The 16,924-nt window shown below is 38.8% G+C and overlaps 1 protein-coding gene across 1 annotated transcript in view; it reads right to left on the reverse strand.

Moving 5' to 3' along the window:
• Positions 1 to 6,107: 6,107 nt before the first annotated feature.
• Positions 6,108 to 16,924, reverse strand: part of LOC120792829 (homeodomain-interacting protein kinase 3-like) — a 40,067-nt gene continuing 29,250 nt past the window's right edge. Inside the window, exons 16-17 of the mRNA XM_040132197.1 lie at positions 9,390 to 9,541; positions 6,108 to 8,573 (exon numbers count right to left, since the gene is read on the reverse strand). Coding sequence (XP_039988131.1) covers positions 7,998 to 8,573; positions 9,390 to 9,541 — 728 coding nt within the window. The 3' untranslated portion in view covers positions 6,108 to 7,997. The remainder of the gene's footprint in view (positions 8,574 to 9,389; positions 9,542 to 16,924) is intronic.

Below are 16,924 nucleotides of genomic sequence, written 5' to 3' on the forward strand. Positions count from 1 at the left end.
GGGCACTCAATCGACTCAAGTGTGTTTAGTAGGAGAAACCAACTGTTTAGCTTGTGAAAACAGCTATATAATGTATGTGACTGGAGCTTTAAATCTGTAGTAGTAACCTATGATGATGTCATCAGGGTTATCCGGGTTTGGGTTTGGAGATTACACATTTTTAAAATAAATCTGTTACATACTGGGAGCATGGAGTTTGAAAGCTGTCCAAGTTTTACAGGCAAGGAGGGTCTCACAAAATATGCTATCAAGTTGCATAATGGGAAATGTGTCCAGTGTTTTGGGAACTTGATCCCAAAAAAATTAAGATATCTCAGCCTCAATAGACAATATCAATATAACCTGTAACAAAAGTCTAAACTTCAGTGTGTGGGGGCACACAAAGAGGTGTGGAATAACCAAAAGAGCAATGTTTTTGTTTTCTTACAGTATGGTAGTCTGTAGCACACAAATGATAGGAAACTCATCTAGGTATTAAAGAAAAAAACAAGTTTTATCACTTTGTGTGTATATGTATTTCAGCTGTATTTATACTTAATTATCCTTTGTGTTCAATAAATTGTCAAAAATATAATAAAAAAACAAAACAAAACATAAGCCTATGTATACCCATGAAGTCAGATGTAGGGTAAATTAAAGAGCTCAGTAGGCTATTTGATTATTTGTTGTTAAAGGTCCATAGTTCGTACTCAGATGCAGGCCCTACTAGTAAGGATGAGCATGTCTATGTTTCTGTGTGGAATATTTAATGTCCTAATTATTAAACTAGGGTTTAAATTAGGATGGCTTGTAAAATGCAACAGCCTATATAGTCTGAAACTGTTGTTTTTTTTAGAATGCTGCATGTTAGATAGGGAAATACCTTTGCAATGAAGACATAAATTCAGTGGCACTTTTTTTGGGCTGAGTAGCTCACATTTGCTCCTTTTCTAAAGCATTTGAGGACAGCTAATGCTACATTTAGTCCAAGTTGTCTTTAGACATTTGACAACAAGAGCATCGCTCTTCATATCTTTTTTCACCCAGTTTTAATACATTTTTCGTTCTGTGAAGGCCATTGATTATTTTGTAGCAAAATAAATTAGTAGTTTTCTTTTTTAATGGCTAAACTGCCCAACTTCCGGTCTTGTGTCTAACTTTACGTGGCTTCTAGCAGGTAGAAACAGCCTTCGTGTTTGGTGTAATTATGGATAAAAATGACAGGAGATGGTTGGTCCAAACGGTCATTAATTATTCCACCTCTTAAAACGGTGATGTGAGACGAGACTACTCACTTGTGTCTTTCTTTCTTCTTTAATGGACCGTATGCGAAGCCCGCTGCATCATTAAAGGGACGCAAATCAAGGCAAGCAGACAGTGACGACAGCGCTGCTCTACTGTTAGATGTGTTTTTGGCAGATCTGAGTTCAGCAAGAGGCAAGCGGCCTATGTTAGGAGCTGTGGGCAGTGTCACTCTGCCTGTGCAGTCACCAAAGTAAGATGACTGCCACAACGGGGAAATACAATCATCATTAGACCTGATCCCATTGTGCCCAATATGCTGTAAAAGAAGTAATGGGGAAATCATGGTTTTGCTCCTCGAACACCCTCTAAGACCCTTAATTTGTAAAAGCTGTGTAATGTCACCAAAAGCCTAAACCTGTACAGAGGAAGGCTAATGAGAAATTGTTTGCATGAATATCAAATTACAAGGGGGAAAAAAACATTTTAGTCTACCACTAACTATTGCCGACATTCAACCAAAAGCCTGCCAAATGCAGACACCAATCACATGACTAATTTATGCCCAATCAAATCCATTTCACAGCATTTTCACTTATATCAGAAAAGCACAATTACATTTATGATGGCGCCGTTCCAGCAAAAATGCGATTCAGCAATTAATAATGTTACTATTTACACCTGTATTTAATAAGTCAAAATGTCTGTGGTGAAAAAGGTAGATTCAAGTTAATTTCACTCAGCTACCTGTTAGCCTATGATATACCCTTGATAAAATGCATCTTAAAGCCTAAAAGTCGGACCAAAATATGTGTCATTCAGGCCAGGTAGGAATGATTTCCTACTCTCCTTGATAAATGGGAACCTTGTTCTGTCCTGGTCATCTGTCCAACACTGTAATGTATCCAAATGTCAGCATGTACTTTACCTTTTAAGATGAAACAAAGAGGCAGAGCAACATGTGCCTTAACATCTTAAGCACTGAGCAATAGAGGTAGACTGATAAATTTGCCAAGCTAAAATATTAGCTCATAGCAGATACGCCATGAGAAATAGAAGGAAAAACCAACATAAAATGTAATGTAAGGTGTTGGTCCACCACGTGCTGCAAGAACAGTTTCAATGCACCTTGGCATTGATTCTACAAGTCTCTGGAACTCTACTGGAGGGATGAACACTATTCTTCCAAAAGATATTCCCTCATTTGGTGTTTTGATGATGGGGGTGGAGAGTGCTGTCTAATACCTCAGTCCAAAATCTCAACTGGGTTGAGATATCGTGACTGTGAAGGCCATAGCATGTGTTTCACATAATTTTCATACTCATCAAACCATTCAGTGACCCCTCATGCCCTATGGATAGGGGCATTATCATCGTGTTTTCCACTCATTTTTCAGGTTTTCCCTTTAATTTGCAACCCTTCTGTAACTTTTACCAAGGTCTCAGACCTTAATTAGCTTGTAAGGGCTATGGCTTGTTCACATCATTAGGAAAGGCCAGGGGATGCAAATTTTAAAACTTTATAGATACTCTGACTCCTCAAACTCTGTCCAAATAATAGCTCTCTGAAAATTAAAATAATTGATGCCCACAAAGCAGAAGGCTATGAGAAGATAGCAAAGTGTTTTCGGGTAGCTGTTTCCTCAGTTTGTAATGTAATTTAAAAATGGCAGTTAACAGGAATGATGGAGGTCAAGTTGAGGTCTGGAAGACCAAGAAAACTTTCAGAGAGAAGTGCTCGTAGGATTGCTAGAAAGGTAAATCAAAACCCCCGCTTGACTGTAAAAGACCTTCAGGAACATTTAGCAGACTCTGGAGTGGTAATGCACTGTCTCCCTATTCAGGGTCACTTGCACAAATACAACCTTCATGGAAGAGTCATCAGAAGAAAACCTTTCCTGCATCCTCACCACAAAATTCAGTGTCAGAAGTTTGCAAAGGAACATTGAAACAAGCCTGATGCATTTTGGAAACAAGTCCTGTGGACTGATGAAGTTGGATTTAACTAAATACCAGCAGATTCTGGGAGCAAACATCATACCGTCTGTAAAAAGGCTGAAGGAAGATGGCTTCTACAACAGGATAGCGATCTTAAAAATAGCTCAAATTCCACATGGATTACCTCAAGAGGCGCAAGCTGAAGGTTTCGCCATGGCTCTAACAGTCCCCTGACCGAAACATTATTGAAAATCTATGGACAGACCTCAAAAGAGCAGTGCATGCAAGATGGCCCATCCAAACATGTAAATTAAAAAAGTAATCTTGCTTAAAATATTAAAGAATTGTTTAATCTTTAACTTGATGCTTTTTGGAGATCAGTTCATCTTTTACTTACTCTACTATTCAGTTACAGAAATTTTGAGCAGTGGTACCCAAACTTTTTCATTTTATCATGTTGTGGTGATAATGTGCTGCTGATCCTTGTCAAAAGGTGGCCAATAAGTAACAAGAAACTACAGCCAAAGACTTAAGATAATTTAGGAACACTGACGACATTACATAGTTTGTTCACTGGAGAGCAAAGACAAGTTTATTTTTCAATTGAAAAATGTCACGCTTATTAGCTATATTGGTCACAGTTCTTAAACAAATTTAAGAGACCCTCATCAAAAGGTTTATGTTATTGTGTTAATGTTTACAAAAAAGTATCAGCCAATATCATCAGATTTTTCAGGTGGCTAATCTTTGCTGATATAATACTGTATCTTTTTTGTTCAGAAATATAATTACTACAGAATGAAAAACTTTATAAATGTGTCAATATTATCAATATCAAAGTACTGACATTGATATAAAACCGGCATACTTGTCTGTTGATCCTTTGTTCGCTGATGCTACATGCCAGTAAGTGCTTGCTGGTTCACAATTAAGCTAAAATACACAACTTCTATATCAAAGACAACAAACAGTTAATGAAGCAAAAGATTTTTTTTAATTCAAAGTGAATTTTGACATAGTACACCATCAATTCATAATTTGACACTCACCAGTAAGAGTCACCAAGAAGGACCTGCTTTTTGTGACAAAGTACATAAGGCTTGGTCACTTTGAAACTCACTGAGAACTAGAGGGGGGAAAAGAAAATGACCTCAAACTGATAAGACACATTATTACATCCAAACATAATCATTTCCCCAGTCCTCATATTGTTTATATTGCACAGTGCAATTGCTACATGTGAAACTAGTGTAGCATTTAAGGAAAAAGAAGAAAAAAAAGAAAAAAAAAATCATAAAACCACACAAGTCTACGCATATTTAGAACAGTAACAGTTTCATTTTAGTAATCATGTCTACATATTTCTGTCTAAATATAATACATGTCAACACCATATTTAGATAGTTGTTGTACAAAATCTACCTAAAACATGTGTTGGGACTAAAATTTTAACAATTTTTTTTCCAGCCCAGTACCCAAATGAGGGGACCGATGTTTAGTGGGTTGGTAGTTTTGACATATGGGAGACCAATAAAAGGAGGCCCGGGACCAAAACGCTAGTTTCTGAAAGCCGACTACAGTTTTTGAAACACTGATAAAAATAGAGAGAACCAGATTCTTGTTTATTGCCATTTGTTAAGAGGGACTGGTTTTTTAATGCCTACTAAAGACACAGAGAGCTAAATTTCCCCCTCATGTTTTCAAAGTATTTGAAGAGTCCTTAGGCCTGCTATGTCACTTAAGGCTGCTGGGCTCCATGTGCTGGTTGAGCTTTGGATCTGGGACTGTGTGACCCTCTGGTGACTTTGATGATGCAACTATCAGTGTAAAGCTGCATGGAGACAGGATTATCTAAGCAATCAATCCAAAGTGGTGGGGGATTACGGTGCGATGCATCACTGAGGTGGTACATATGTTCATCTCATCACATTTGCTGAGGTGACAAAAACAATAGAGATATGGGGAATCGACAAGAGAAACTGCACAAAATAAAACATTTTCCTTTAAGTAAAGTACAGATTTACTGTGCCATGACGCACACCTACCAGTTATAATTCTAGACTGCACCTTAAGATGAACAGTGCGCATCCTCTCGTTTAAGGATTGTCAACACAGTAGCATATTTAGATGAATACAAAAAATAAACCCATTACTTAAGGAACATAAAAAAACCATAACAATGTAGTACAATGAGTAGATGAGGATTGGACAACTTTGGACCTAAACTTTGATTATGATTGATGGATAAAGCATTTTGAAAGTACCCCTGACTGAAACATATGGTGATACCTACCAATGGTAATAGCTGCATACAAGTACTATATCCCATTACAAATGTGAGAAAATGCTGTGTAGCTATCCGAAATGCAACAAATAACTCATTTGCAAACCAAAACCAAATGTCTTGAACTCCACAAATACATTCATGGGGTTAGAATAAAGCTCCGTATTTGTGTATATTCAGGCCCTATGTTTTTTGAGTACTGCACAGTGTTCTTGTTGAGCAAAATAAAACATTCCCTGACGTCTCCTTTCTTGGGATTCTGCAGAAAAGAGATTGTTTTCAGACCTCATCTTAACCAAAAAAAAACAACTTTGGGGTTTAGTGATGTGAAAATAGGAGCTGATCCCCTTAGAAGGAATTAGTCAACAAATTTCCGACTGCTTTGATATGAATGCAAGACGTCATCTGTCAGCCACTTGTTTGAAGAAAGGCAGTAGTTGTACAGTACGAAGAGTTTCTTAATACAGTCCGATAACGGAAATAAAAGCAATGTCATCAGAAGAAAAACTAGAAAATCAATAATACATTAACGACACACCGGTTACAGAATCCAAGAGTGAACCCAGCCTACATTTGAAATACTGATGCTAAATACACACACACACACACACACACACACACACACACACACACACACACACACACACACACACACACGCACACACACACACAAACAAAAAAAGCAACAGAATAAAAAAAAACAACTAATAACTTCCATTACAGCAGTTTACAATCACTTCAAAACAACAAAGCCAATAAACAGAGGCACTAGCATATAGGAATAGCATTCAATATACTCTATGATCAAAATAAAACCCTCCTCTATTGTATCTAGTCATCAGAACTACAATACAAATGAGAGAATGCAGGCTAGAATGAGATTAATCCTCTAAATTCACAGCTACGAAGTGGCAGATAATCAGTACATAGCAGCTTATTATCTATACATTCCAAATATAATTAGCCAAACATAGCTAAGAAAAATAAAACCTCAACCTCATTTTTAAAATAGAATCTCACAATATATTCCAACTTGATAACTGCAACAGCATGCTGGAGGTGAAAAGGAGAAATATTATCGACCATGCCTCAGAAATGATTAATGAACAGTCTTTGGTGCCGATTTGAGTGAAACACCAATTGATATGACAACAGGTAAAGACACAGCTCTACTACACACTGGTAATCAAAAAAAAAAAAAAAATCAAGGCTATGCATCCACCCTGAAGGAATGTATCATAACTGACTATAGGCTTGAATACATGGACAAAATGTTCATCTCACCAAAAAATTTTAAACAATTACCAATACACCTCTAACACTCAATAGCCCAGCAATGATACTGTAAGATGATAGGTTATTTCAAACACTGACAAGCATTTAAAAGTAAAAACATAAAACAATCTTATTTTTCTTAATCTATGCCACTCCCGAAATCTAAAACATAAAATGTAGTACTGCATGTCTAACCTAAATAAAAATAATAAAAACACAGCAACCCAGGAGCTATCTAGATTGTATTGCAGTTACAGTAAACAGTGACAATACTGTTATGAATTAAGTACTTTAGTGAATAGAAAATGATTATGAAAATATCAAATCGCTCTTTATGTACATAAAAAGCTCATCTAGTCAAAGCCCTAAATTTGCAGCCTCTAGCTAAAGTAAATCCATACTCTGAGTGAGAAAACATACTGAAGTCCAACATTTGCCAATATTAAAACATAGCCACAAGCATATCCTAACATTTATCCAATAAGCCCATCGTAATCAGAGTGCTGCAAGCCCATTTAAATTTACAATCTCTAAGCTCCTGAAGTAACACCATAGACTCTGGTTTTAAGGCACTAGGAGATGGCAGCAGCAAAGTCTGTCTGAAACAAAGACAGGAGCATTTGATCCTGGTTAATACAGACTGGGATGGCTTAACAAACAGATCTGACCGGCTAGCACATGCTACTAGGCAACAAAGATAAAGGGAAGGGGAGGCTGAGCAATGTGACAGCAATGACAACAAATGAAATACAGTCTCTAATTAGTTCATAGTCTCTGAACACTACTCAAAAATAAATGTCAGAAGGTAATGTGCAAAGGACACATTCTTAATTAAAATTTCCTTGTCATCATCATTTGTGAATTAATTGACTCTTGTAATGCTATTTAATAAAGCTTTGCACTTTTAATCACTCATTGTTTCCTTCGTTGGCTGACATGATTTCGCAGGAAGTCTTTCAGAACTGAAGTTACTCTTGACTTTTCACTTAAACCTCCAGATTAGAGAGGCTGTGAATTTCTTTGTCTTCAAAACACCATAAAACATTATCTTCAGCATTGTTGCTTTTGTCTTTCTTTCTTTCTTAATACCTTATGATACATTGTTATCAATCCTCCTCTTGTTAACTATATTTTAGTCTTCCTCATCTTCTTCATCACAAGTGTCCGTATGGTGCTCTGCTGCTAGCTCTACCTGCCCAGGTCGCAGCCCCAGTCCATTTTCCATTGCCCCTTCTCACCAGAAAGGGCTGCTGCCCCTGCTGCAGCCCCAACCTGGTCCTCAGATATAAGAGAACTGGGGGTGGTGGCTGAGCTTGGTGGGGCTCAGAGGGAAGCCTGTGTAGGCAGCGGGGGAGGCCATGTAAGGGTGAGGAGGGGGTGGCGGAGGGGGAAAGGGAGGTTTGAACTGGTGGGGATGGTGGGCGTAGCTGGGCTGGTGGTGTGGATGGATGGTCGGGGAGGGGAGGAGCCTGTGTGGGAGGGGAGTGGGATGTCCAGGGTGGTGGGGGTGGGTGCTGATACCCAGGGTCACCTGGTGAACTATAGCACCTCCTTGGGGGTGGGAGAGACCATAGCTGTGCTGGAGTAGAGGGGGAGGAGGAGGGCGAGAGGGCAGGATGGGGTGGGGGTGGTGGGCGGTAGTGAGGGGGCCGCTGGGAGGATAAGACAGCAGGGTGTGTGTGGGCAGTACCTGGGTGTGTGTATGCGGGGCGGCCGAAGTGTGCTTGGGGCTGCTGTGTGGCAAGTGTGTGAAGGTGTGTGTGTGGACAGTAGGGGGAATGTAGGCGTGCGGTCGTAGCGGCCCATAGTTGCCGTTCCACTCTTTGTTGCTTTGGTTTGAACCATACGGCTGCATCTGAGAGAGAGAGAGAGATTGAATAAACAAACACATTGACAATCTGTTAAAGAACCAAGTTCAGAACAGCTTGTTAAAGGAATAGGTCAACATTTTGGGAAATACACTTATTCGCTCTCTTGCTAAAAGTTACATTAGAAAACTGATTCTCATGTGTGTCCGTTCAATATGAAGCTTGAGCAAACTGAAAACAGGGAATCAGCTATCCTGGCTGTCAACAAACGTAACGAATTGACCTACCAACGCATCTAAATCTCACTTATTACCAACAAAGTATAAAAATAACAAAATTATTTTTTAAAATGAGAACTTGTTTTTACACGTAGGTTTTCTTGAAATTAAACAAATTTGTATGAAGTAACGTGTTATAAGTGAGATTTAGGTGCTGATAGGCGAATTGTTACCTTTGGACAGAACCAGGTCTGTCGTTTCACCTTGCTTCCAAGTCTTTAGGCTAAGCTAAGCTAACTTGCTACTGGCTCTAACTTCATATTTACCACACAGGCATGAGAGTCGTTTCAATCTTCTCACCTAACTCTGTGAGAAAGTGAATAACGAGGTCTCCAAAAATGTTGAACTATTCCTTTAAAGTCACGGCCTGGTCTTTGAAAAAGGAAACAAGATTTGATCCAGGCATCAAAAGTGTAGACAAAAAAACACAAAAAGGAGTAATTTCTGCTGAATCATTTTGAATCAGTTTCCTCTTCCCGTCATAAAACTTTCATCCCTTTAATGGTCCCTAATAGATTTTGAAAGATTCAGCTCCAGCAGAGTCCCCCATATGTTAAACAGAGAAAAGAAAATAACCAAACTGACCTGTCCAAAGGCCAGTGGGGGCTGGTGCGGTCCCGTTGCCTTCTGCTGCCGGGACAGGAGGGGGGCGGATGGGAGGAGGGGGACAGAGGAGGGAGTGCTCTGTTGTCCTACGAGACTGCAGCGCCCTTTGGACCGGGACCACGACTCTGAGACTGGGACGGAGAAAAGAAAAGAAGTGTGTCAGGGGAAGAGATATTCAGAGCAAAAACAGATGGCAGGTTTAGTCATTGCATGACCTGCAGGACTTAACAGTGACACAGAGCAACAACTATCAACACTTCACACAAAAAACAAGCATGCATATGAGAGAGAAAATAGAGACATAATGACATACTGCATACAGTATCTTCAGAAAGTATTCAGACCTCTTCACTTTTTGAACACTTTGCGTGTAGATTTAATTGTAATTGGATAAAATTGCCATTTTTGTGCATCGACCTACAGTCAACAACCCATAATGACAAAGTGAAAACTTTTTTTTTGTTTTTTTTTTTGCAAATTTACTAAAAATCAAAAACAAAATCAAAATCTTTCATTTACAAAAGCATTGAGACCCTTTGCTGTGGCACACCAAAATGTGGTCAGGTGTATCCTCTTTGCTTTAATTGTCCTTGAGATGTGTCTAGAATTTGATTGGAGTCCACCTGTGGCCAACTGATTGATCATAGTTCAAAAAGACACACCCCTGTGTATATAAATGTCCTACAATTCACATAGCATGTCAGGACAAAAACCAGACCATGAAGTCCAAGGAACTCTCTGATCTTTGCAATAAAATTGTGGCGAGGCATAGATAAGGACAGGGGTATAAAACCATGAGTGTTCCAAGTAGCACAGTGGCCTCAGTAATTGTGAAACGGAAGGTGGAGGAAACACCATGGCTCTAGCATTGTCCGTCTGGCTAAGCTGAGTAACCGGGCAAGAAGGACCTTGGTTTGGGATGTGACAAAGAACCCAATGGTCAGTCTAACAGAGCTTCAGAAGTCCTGTGCAGAGATGGGAGAACCTGCCAGAAGGACAACCTCAGCAGCACTCCAGCCATCAGGCCTTTGCGGTAGAGTGGCTAGATGGAAGCCACTTTGAGTAAAAGGCAAAATCCAAGCTCGCAAAGGGTGTTTTGAGGGTTGAAAGCATGAGGAAAAATCCTCTGGTCTATTGAGACCAAAATTGAACTCTTTGGGCAGTGCACACCAGGCACTGTTTAACACTTGGGTAATACCGTCCCTACGGTGAAGCATGGTGGTTGTAGCATCATGCTATGGGGTGCTCCTCAGCAGCACTGACAGGGAGACTGGTCAAAATTGAGGGAAGGATGAATACAAATTATACAGCCAAAAAAACACGGGAGTGGCTTTGTGACATGTCAATGACTGTCCTTGAGTTGCCCAGCCAAAGCCCAGACTTAAACTCCATAGAACTTTCTTGTCTCTCTCCTCTCTCCTCCTGTCACTTTCTGCAGGTATTTCTGCCCCTGGTGCTAGAGAGTCTGGATCTGTGTCTGCAAACCACCTACTGCCCCCATGATACTGCTCAACACCCACTGCTTCAATTATTATGATTATTATTACTATTATTCTAATTATTAGCTTTATTATTAGTCTCATTATTGTTATACATCTTTGTTATACCTTTACGTAATCAACTAAATATAATAATAATAATAATAATAATAATAATAATAATAATTGAAGCAGTGGGTGTTGAGCAGATCCAGACTTTGCAGCTCTAGAGGTGACATACCTGCAGAAAGCAACAGGAGGAGAGAGGACAGAGACGAGAAAGCACAAAACTACAGGAGAGAGAAGAAGCCAATTTAGTAACAAGCAGTGATGGGATATGAATTCGTACAGATGGAGAGGGAGAGGAGGAAAGATGAGCCTGGTGCATCAAGTCCCCCAGCAGTCTAGGCCTATAGCAGCATAACTACGGGATGATTCAAGCCAGGCCTGAGCCAGACGTAACTATAAGCTTTATCAAAAAGGAAGGTTTCAAGCGTACTCTTAAACGTGGAGAGGGTGTCTTCCTCCCGGACCCAAACTGGAAGATGGTTCCACAGTAGAGAGGACTGATAGCTGAAGGCTCTGCCCCCCATTCTACTTTTGTAGATTCTGGGAACCACAAGTAAGCCTGCCTTCTATGATCGCTAGTGGGGTAAAACGGTAATATGAACTCTTTAAGATATGAAGGTGCCGGACCATTAAAGGATTTGGTGAAGAGGAGGATTTTAAATTCTATTCTGGATTTTATAGGGGAGCCAATGAGTATTTACAGATTTGTTGGGACAGCCTGATAATAAGGAGTTGCAATAATCCAGCCTAGAAGTAACAAAAGCATGGACTAGTGTTTCTGCATTTTTTTTTTTTTTTTTTTTTTAGACCGTATGTGCTTGAATTTTGCAATGTAATGTAGGTGAAAAAAATGTAGTTTGTTTTATGTTTGAGTTAAAGGACAAATCCTTATCAAAGTTAACTGAGATTACTAACGGTGGTGCTGGAGGCCAGGGTAATGCCATTTAGAGCAAGTATATCATTAGATGACGTGTTTGAGGTATTTGGGGACAAGTACAATAACTTCAGTCTTTTGAGTTTAACAGCAGAAAGTTGCTGGTAATCCAGGCCTATATGTCCCTAAGGCGTGCTTGAAGTTTAGCTAACTGATTGGTTTTATCACGCTTCGCTGACAAGTACAAATGGGTATCATCTGCATAACAATGAATGGTTATGGATTGTTTCCTAATAACATTGCCTAAAAGAAGCACATATGAGGTGAATAGAACTGGTCTACACACAGAGCCTTGTGGAACTCCGTGGCTAACTTTTGATTATAAAGAGGATTTATCGTTCACGTGCACAAACTGATACGACTTAAACCAATTTAGAGCAGTTCCTTCAATGCCAATTAAATGTTCCAGTCTCTGTAATAGGATGTGATGGTCAACAGTGTCAAATGCAGCACTAAGATTTAACAAGACAAGTATGGAGAAAGTCATTTTTTCTGATGCAATTAGAAGATCGTTTGTAACTTTCACCAGTGCCGTGTCTGTGCCATGATGCTCTCTAAATCCTGACTGAAAATCCTCTAATAAACTATTATGTAGAAAGTCACACAACTGATGGGCGACAGCTTTCTCAAGTATCTTCGAGAGAAAGGGAAGGTTAGATATGGTTCTATAGTTGGCTAAAACATCTGGATCTAGAGTAGGCTTTTTAAGAAGAGGTTTAATTAAAGCTACTTTAAATGACTGTGGTACATAGCCTTTTAATAAAGACAGATTGATTATATCTAAGGGTAAATCTTCCTTAAGCAGCCTAAAGGGATGGGATCTAAGAGACAGGTTGATGGTTGAGATGAAGAAATCTTTGAAGATAGTTGTTGATGGTCAATGGGAGAAAAACAGTCTAAATATATATCAGGTTTTACAGCTGTTTCTAAGTTTCCCGTGTTTGAAGATAAATCAGTGCTGGTTAAGGGTACGTGGTGGTGAATTTGGTCTCTAATAGTTAGAATTTAATCATTAAAGAAGCTCATGAAGTTGTCACTATTAAAAGCTATAGGAAAACATAGCTCAATAGAGCTACTGGTATTAAAGAGGGCCTTCCTATATATTTTAAGACTATCATGCCAGGCTAAGCAGGATCTCTCCGGTTTAGTAGAACGCCATATTGTTTCATTTATATGTTTGCTTTAATAGGCAGGTTTGGGAGTTAAACCATGGAGTTAACACAATTTGTTTTATTATCTTCTTTTTTAGAGGGACTATAGAGTGGAGTGTCATTCTCATTGAGCCAACAGCACTATCAACAAAATGATCAATTTGGGAGGGACTAAAGTTAGCATAGGAGTCCTCTGTTATATTGTGACATGGCAGTGAATTAAGTGCAGATAGAATCAATCCCTAATTCTTCACTTACAGCACTATCAAACAGAAATCTAGTAAAGACATTTTTGCTTGATGCTGCGTACTCCAGTAACAGGAATTTAAAAGTTATTAAATAATGGTCTGACGAAAGAGGATTCTGTGGAAAGACTATTAAATGCTCAATTTCGACGCCACAAGTCAGAACAAGGTCAAGGGTGTGGTTAAAACAGTGAGTAGGTTTATTCACACTCTGAGCAAATCCAATTGAGTCAAATAATGAGATAAACCTAGTGCCAAGGCTATCATTGTTGACGTCAACATGAATATTAAAATCACTTTATATAAATTACTTTATCTGTGCTTAGGACTAAACTTGATATAAAGGAGCACAGTACACTATAATAAATAGAAGTGGATTTAATGTTTTCTAGGTTGGATGTGAGAGACTAAGAACCAGGCTTTCGAATGAGTTATAATTGAGTTTAGGTTTAGAGTTGATTAATAGGCTTGAGTAGAAAATGGCTGCAATTCCACCTCCTCGGCCAGTGCCTCGGGGAATGTGAGTTTGTAATATGACGGGGGGAGTGGATTAATTTAGCCTAACATACTCATCATGACATGTTTCAGTAAGACTAAATAAATCAATATGATAATCTGATATTAGATCGTTTACTAATACAGCTTTAGATAAGAGCAATCAAGTGTTTAAGAGTCCACATTTAATTCTCCTATTTTGTTGTACTTTTGCAGTGGTGGTCTTAATTTTTATTAAGTTTTTGAGTACAACTCCTCTTGTTTATTTTTTGAGTTAATTAAAACTATGGGGTTTTGGTTTGGTGACTGCTGTAATGGATGCACAGAGAAGCATGGAAGACTGCAACTCTGCCTCCTTGTCTCATTTTTGGGTTGTCATGGTTTTGGTCTACTAATAAACTCAGTCAGAATTCTAGATATGAGAGCAGCTCCATCCACCATGGGATGTATGCTGTCTCTCCTAATCAGACCAGGTTTTCCCCAGAAAGTCCGCCAATAATCGACAAAGCCCACGTTGCTTGCTGGACACCACCTCGACAGCCAGCAGGTGAATGACGACATGCTGCTATGCATGTCATCACTGGTCAGGTTACGCAGGGGCCTAGCAAAAAACTATGGAGTTCAAAATTGAATTTGCATATGTACACACCAACTCAACATTCATTTTTGTGACCTCTGACTGGCGTAATCAGGTGTCATTAACACTGACATGAATAACAATCTTACTGTATTTACTTTTATCCTTAGCCAGGAGTTTCAAATAGGATTTAACATTGCCTGTTATGGCCCAAGGAATACATCTGACTATGGTCACTGGTGTCTCTTCACATTTCTCAAAATAGAGCTGCCAATGCCTAGCGTTGGTTTCTCAGCAGGTGTGCTGTCGCTGAGTGGCAAGTATCTGTTTGAAACCTGAACTAGTTGGTGGTGAAATATGGGCTTTTGCTTAGGGCTACACTTCTTGTGACGGACAGTCACCCAGCTGCCCTGCTCCACCCTGCTCAGAAGCTGCCGGGGAGATTGGGAGCTGCGCTGGGTCGGCTCACACCGGCTACTGGGGACTAGCTAACTACAGCAGCTAATGATTGGTTTCCATGATGCGGAGCCTTGCTTCCAATTAATTCAAATTCACATTTATTACATGTACTATTATCGCTAAAGGAGGCAGGAGGCAGAGTTGTAATAAACAGAAGACACACCTAGCAAGAGAGGGCAGTAGAGAGAGGGAGAGAGAGAAGCTATCGCTAACTGCTAAGCTAAAGTAACTAGCAGATCTGAATAGCGTGTAATCAAGTAGAAAGAGTGCTTTAGCAGAACTATTGTAGGTTTAAATGTACAGCGGGCAATTCACCGCTGTAATGAAGAAATTAGCAAAATGAACTGGGTATAGGCAGAGCAACAAAACTTGCTACCAGTCACACAAATGCCAGCAATCCAGAAATGACACAATACGCTTACCCCAGCATGTCAGGAGGGCACCTTTTTGTGGCCATGTTGGATAATGTGCGATGTTCATACTGCATGGCGCAAAGTGCCATACATTTCAGAGGCATTTAAAATAAGTTACTTAAGAGTATAATTAACAGTTTCAAATGTTTCTTTAATACATGCAATGTTTTTTCGGACTATGTTCAGCTTATTGATTCAATTGTGCTCAATTGTGACTTTTGACTAATTTTTAATAAATTAAAAAAAAATAATAAACATATTTTCACTTTATCATCTTTATCACTTTAAATCGTTCTCCTGAATTCTGATAAAAGTTAATTAATTTGTAGCACCAAACTGCAGCGAAACTGAAAATTTCTGAGAGGTCGATGCAATGCACAGTAGAAAAATTTTTAACAAACAAAATTTTCATTCTAAGCAAAAGCAGGCAAACCTGAAGATATAATAGTAATTAAGTCTAACAAAACAGCATTGGCACAAAATATGAAGTTGACTAAACAAAAGTTTACTCATTTTAAGTAGAAGGGAGAGAATAACCGGAAACGCTCAAGCTTAATAGTTGAATTATTACAAAGAAAGGCTTGTTACAGATTAATCAATATTTAAAAATTACAGGTTAGATGTGAGGCCTTACACAATAGGATAGTTGCATTAAAAAGTATGCATTAAAGGTTAATGCAACATTAGATAAAACCCAACAAATAAAACGGTTTAACGTGATGGTGTTGCCATGTTTCAACCATTCAACAGACTTGCACTGGATCATCTACACACCGACCAAAGAAGGACCACTTCTACTGCACACCTTCTGGATTACCGTCTGTGTGGATTAGGTGCCATTTAAAAGCAGAGCTGTGACCCCAATGAACACAAGAAAATCACTTGCTTCAGATGAAATGTCTGAATTAGTGGTCTAGAGTAATGATGATAACTTTAATTTCTGCTTCTATTAAAGGTTCAAACATGTCTTTCACATTTAAACTGCTGGGAATCTACTAACACTGCACCATAAAAGTAGACAATAACATCCATAAAGTTTGTGAAAGAGAAAAAAGGGGAGTGTTGTCACTCGGAACAGCCAAGTTGATCCTTGTACTCTGATCTGCATCAGTTTTATATTCATTCAACGATTACAAGTTCAAATCTGGGGAGAACAGATAAGTGAAACTGATCTCAGATGTTCATACTGAACGTTGCAAAGTGCCACACATTTCAGAGGGATTTAAAATATATTACTGAAGATTCAAATGTCTCTTAAATACAAGCAATTTTTTTTTTTCAGAAAATTTATAACCTTATCGATTCAATTGTGCTCAATTTTAACAGTTTTCTGAGTGTTTTCTTACTTTTGGACTAATTTTAGTGTAATTTCAAATTTCTGTTTAATCGACAAGAAAATTAGTTCGGGGTCGACTAATAAGGTTTTTCAGGGCCGATTCTAATACCAATTATTAGTAGTCAGGAGACAGATAACCGATATTATGAACCGATATCCATTAGCAGTAAAATAAAATAAAATCTTGGTGTCAAAATTAAGAACAACACGAACTACAATGTAAAACTACTGCTAAATAAAGTCTATGGACACCTGCTGTGGTGTCCAGGTGTTTCTTTTATTTTTTCCACCCCACTTAACAGCACCACACACTACATTCTTCAAAATGATCATACAGTTGATTCCCTTACTCTCTAA

The sequence above is a fragment of the Xiphias gladius genome, chromosome 8 (genome assembly GCF_016859285.1).
Source record: "Xiphias gladius isolate SHS-SW01 ecotype Sanya breed wild chromosome 8, ASM1685928v1, whole genome shotgun sequence".
Classification (NCBI taxonomy): Eukaryota; Metazoa; Chordata; class Actinopteri; order Istiophoriformes; family Xiphiidae; genus Xiphias; species Xiphias gladius.